Source organism: Microtus ochrogaster, chromosome 5 (assembly GCF_000317375.1).
Source record: "Microtus ochrogaster isolate Prairie Vole_2 chromosome 5, MicOch1.0, whole genome shotgun sequence".
NCBI classification, from domain to species: Eukaryota; Metazoa; Chordata; class Mammalia; order Rodentia; family Cricetidae; genus Microtus; species Microtus ochrogaster.
The window spans coordinates 2795395-2799379 of NC_022012.1; the positions used below are offsets into that span (position 1 = coordinate 2795395).

The following is a 3985-nucleotide window of genomic DNA, read 5'->3' on the forward strand; positions in this document are numbered from 1 at the left end:
GGGGAGAGGAAATGGGGAGGGGATGGGAGGGGAGAGGATGGGAGGGGAGAGGATGGGAGGGGAGAGGATGGGAGGGGAGAGGAAATGGGGAGAGGATGGAGGAGAGAGGAAATGGGGAGAGGATGGGAGGGGAGAGGATGGAGGAGAGAGGAAATGGGGAGAGGATGGGAGGGGAGAGGATGGGAGGGGATGGAGGAGAGAGGAAATGTCGAGAGGATGGAAGAGAGAGGATGGGAGGGGAAGGGACAAGAGAGGAGACAGATGGAGGGAGAGAGACTGGAAGAAGGGAGACAAGAAGAGAAACAAGTTAAAGAAAAGCATAAGCAAAGAACCTTGGGTATCTTTTTCAGCTTCAGAGCATCTACTAGTTTTATTCTAAAGACAAGAGAAAAATACTGATAAAAAGTATATAAGATAGAACTAAAAAATTTCAGTCCAGTAAATAACTTTAATTCTATGAGTCTTAAGGGAAAAAAAACTTTTGTGGCTTCATTTTCCTTTAACAAATGGCCTACAGAATAAAGACTAACCCCCAGATGGTTAGCTTCTTTCTCAAATGGCCTACAGAATAAAGACTAAACCCCAGATGCTTCTTTCTCATAATCAGCTTTCTTCTCGTCATCAAATTCTTGACTGGGCATGCTTGGCACTCACCTTTAATTCCATTACTTTGGAGGCAAAGGTGGTGAATCTCTGTGAGTTCAAGACCAGCTTCGTCTCCACAGTGAGTTTCAGATCGGGGCTACACAGTGAGGTTTTGTCTTAACTAATCAATCAATAAATAAGCAGATGAAAAATCAGTAGTGGGTTAAAAATTTTTTATAAAGGTGAGTTTTCCCCCTTCCAGTTCCCTTCTGGATACTTCATCCTGTGCTTACAGTGTGTGGTGACATATAGTATGTGCTGTAGTGAGGTCATATAGTATGTGCTGTAGTGACGTCATGTAGTGTAGGCACTGGTGACGTACTGTAAGAGCTGTGGTGGCAGACAGTATGGCCTCTAGTTATATAGGTACATATTTCCCTTAGCCACATCTCTCTGTATTCAGCTTTGTCTTCTAGAAGTTCTTCATAACTTGGGCTTTTTACTAAGTTAGTCCACTTCTATCCAAGTCACAAACATTACTGTGTCTGAACTATAGTTAAGTTTTCCAAATTAAAAAAAAAGTTCCAGTTTTCTCTCCTGTCAGGCAGGAAGCATTTCCGGGAGATTAATCACTGTTTTGCCTTGCAAAATTCAGAAGGTTCAGAGAACTTGGTAAAGAAGGTTGTATCACCCGACTTTGATTTTTGGTTTTTGGAAGCAGTCCCACTTGGGTGGAAGCAAGGATGAGTCAGGTTGCGGGTGATCACCACAAACAGTGTCACTCTATAAAGTCGGGCTCAGGAGGGTGCACATAGGAGGAGGTAGAACACAGCGAAGGCAGCTCAGAGCCGAGGGAAGCCATGGAAATGAAGAGTCTCCTGGTCCTGCTGTGGCTGTGTGTGGCAGTTGGCTGGTCCTATCCGCTGCACAGTAGCGCCGACTCCAACATGGAGTTTCTTCAGGTAAGAAGTGGAAATGGCCTCTGGGCTCTTTGGCAGGGCACAGTTTTGCAGTCCACAGACTGGTTCTGACTGCCTGTGTAGGGGTGGTTCTGCAATGGAGGAGTGTTAGAAGGTCTCAAAATCACATGATTCTTCCTCTGGTATAGAAGAAACAAAGGCTGTCAGTGTTGGGTAATACTTTGAAGGTCACACATGCTGGCAGTGGTAGCAGCACTAACACTGGAGGCTCAGGGGTGATGAGGGACAAGAGCACCAACTGCGCCTTGCTTTGGACCATCCTTCAGGGCTTGAGTCCAGTGTAGCTCAGAAAAATATTTATAGTGTTAGTTCATGAGAGGCTTGCCTAACTTTTTCCTAGTAAGCCACTATGAAAAGTGGAAAATTGAGTGAATTAAATAAAATTACCCCAAACAGACAAATATTCTCATGAAGGCTTATTCCTTTCGACTTTCTCTGCACTAAATCCTTCTGAATTTCCTCTCACTTCCATTGCTTTAACAGCAAAAAAGACACTGTTGCAAAAATAAAGCCAGGAAGGGGCCATCCCTGACAAATTAAATGAAGTATTATGCTTACAATTTCAGCGAACTAGAAAAGTAAGTCAAAGAGATTAAGAAAAGTAAAGCCATTGCTGGGCTTGGTGGTCCAAGCCTGTAATCCCAGGGCTCGGAAGGCAGTTACGGGTATCATGAGTTAAAGCCCTCTGAGCATGAATTCAAGGAGTTCCTCGATTACATATTGAGATCCTGTCATGATGAATGAAATTAAGAAGGTGTATAACATTTACTACAAATAGCAATATCAAAGAAATCAGAATTGAAACTTAGAAGCTGTATTTATCCCGTTAGAAATACTTAGAAAGCTACTACGGCCTTGCAAAAGATGCGAAGCTGTTCATGAAGAAAAAGGACAGTAGTCCTGTTGTCAAAAAAATCCAAGAAATGCAGAAGTTCCTCGGGCTGGAGATGACAGGGAAGCTGGACTCCAACACGATGGATGTGATGCTCAAGCCCAGATGTGGCGTCCCCGACGTTGGTGGCTTCACTACCTTTCCAGGTTCGCCAAAGTGGAGGAAAACCCACCTCACCTACAGGTAGGCAATTGGGTCCAAAGTTTTCACACAATGCTAGCACTGCCAGAGGCCTCGCAGCAACACACATTTCCTTCTTCCACTTCTTTCATCCAGGGTTGAAAATTACACACCGGATTTACCGAGAGAGAGTGTGGATGCTGCCATTGAGAAAGCGTTGAAAGTCTGGGAGGCGGTGACCCCGCTCACGTTCTCCAGGCTCTCTGAAGGAGAGGCGGACATCATGATCTCCTTCGCAGCTGGAGGTAAAAGCCCAAGAACTGAAACACACATTGCCCAGTGGCATCTTACTGAAAATGACACAAGGAGGTCCTAACCAGCAATTGTCAGTTCTAAGTATGTACCTTTTCCCTTCAGAACATGGAGACTTTATTCCTTTTGACGGGCCTGGAGCAGTCTTGGCTCATGCGTATGCCCCTGGGCTGGGGATTAACGGGGATGCTCACTTTGATGATGATGAACAATGGACAGAGGACACCACAGGTTAGTGCTCCGCCTCACAGCTGGACTCAGTGTTGGAAAATTTTCGTTACTAATGCTAGAATGTGTTCTGGATTCCAATGGAACACAGTTTATTTGTTGTTGTTTTAATAATTGCTTAGTGTAGTTTCTGGTGCCTAAAAAAACATTTATTTTCCTAATAAGCACAACATAAAATATATCACTAAGTGTTTGACCTGTCCAACTTTGATGTGATGGGTTTGTTTTATCTTATTATATTTTGTTTTGTTGGTATCCCTTAGAAGCCTCTTCTTTTCTAATGAGAGACAGAAAGGGAGTGGGTCTGGGGGAAGGGAGGTGGGGAGGAGCAAGGAGGGGCAGAGGGAGGCGAAGCTCTAATCAGGATAAACTATTTCCAATAAAGAGGAAAAATCATGAAATCTTTAGCAGTTGTGGATCTTGTTGATCTACAGGCTACTCTTACTAAAGGTTCCTCATGGCATCCATCTGTAGACAGCCAAGCAATACAACAGGGAATGCGTTGATTCCCGTCATTTGCCCTTTTTACTTTTCAAACCAGAAGCCAAAATTAAACTTCAGAAATCTAAGCAGTTTTTGTTTGGTTGGCTGGTTTTAATAAGCTTACAATTTTGTGAGTTCTAGTAAGAATGATTTTTTTTTTATCAGTTTCTGAAAGAAAAGAACCATCCCTGAAGGACAATGGCAGAACTGTCTAAGCAGGTTTCTTCTCATAACTTCGGGGATTGACTAAACTTTAAAAAACTTGACTGAAATAAATTGTGTTACTTTTAATCCCAGCACTCGGGAGGCAGAGGCAGGCGGATCTCTGTGAGTTCGAGACCAGCCTGGTCTATAGCGCTAGTTCCAGGACAGGCTCCAAAGCCAC

The 3985-nt window shown here is 43.8% G+C and overlaps 1 protein-coding gene across 1 annotated transcript in view; it reads left to right on the plus strand.

Annotated features, from left to right (window-relative positions):
* The first annotated feature begins 1445 nt into the window (after positions 1–1445).
* Positions 1446–3985, plus strand: part of LOC101986999 (stromelysin-1) — an 8306-nt gene continuing 5766 nt past the window's right edge. Inside the window, exons 1-4 of the mRNA XM_005346776.1 lie at positions 1446–1547; positions 2396–2640; positions 2734–2882; positions 2995–3120. Coding sequence (XP_005346833.1) covers positions 1446–1547; positions 2396–2640; positions 2734–2882; positions 2995–3120 — 622 coding nt within the window. The remainder of the gene's footprint in view (positions 1548–2395; positions 2641–2733; positions 2883–2994; positions 3121–3985) is intronic.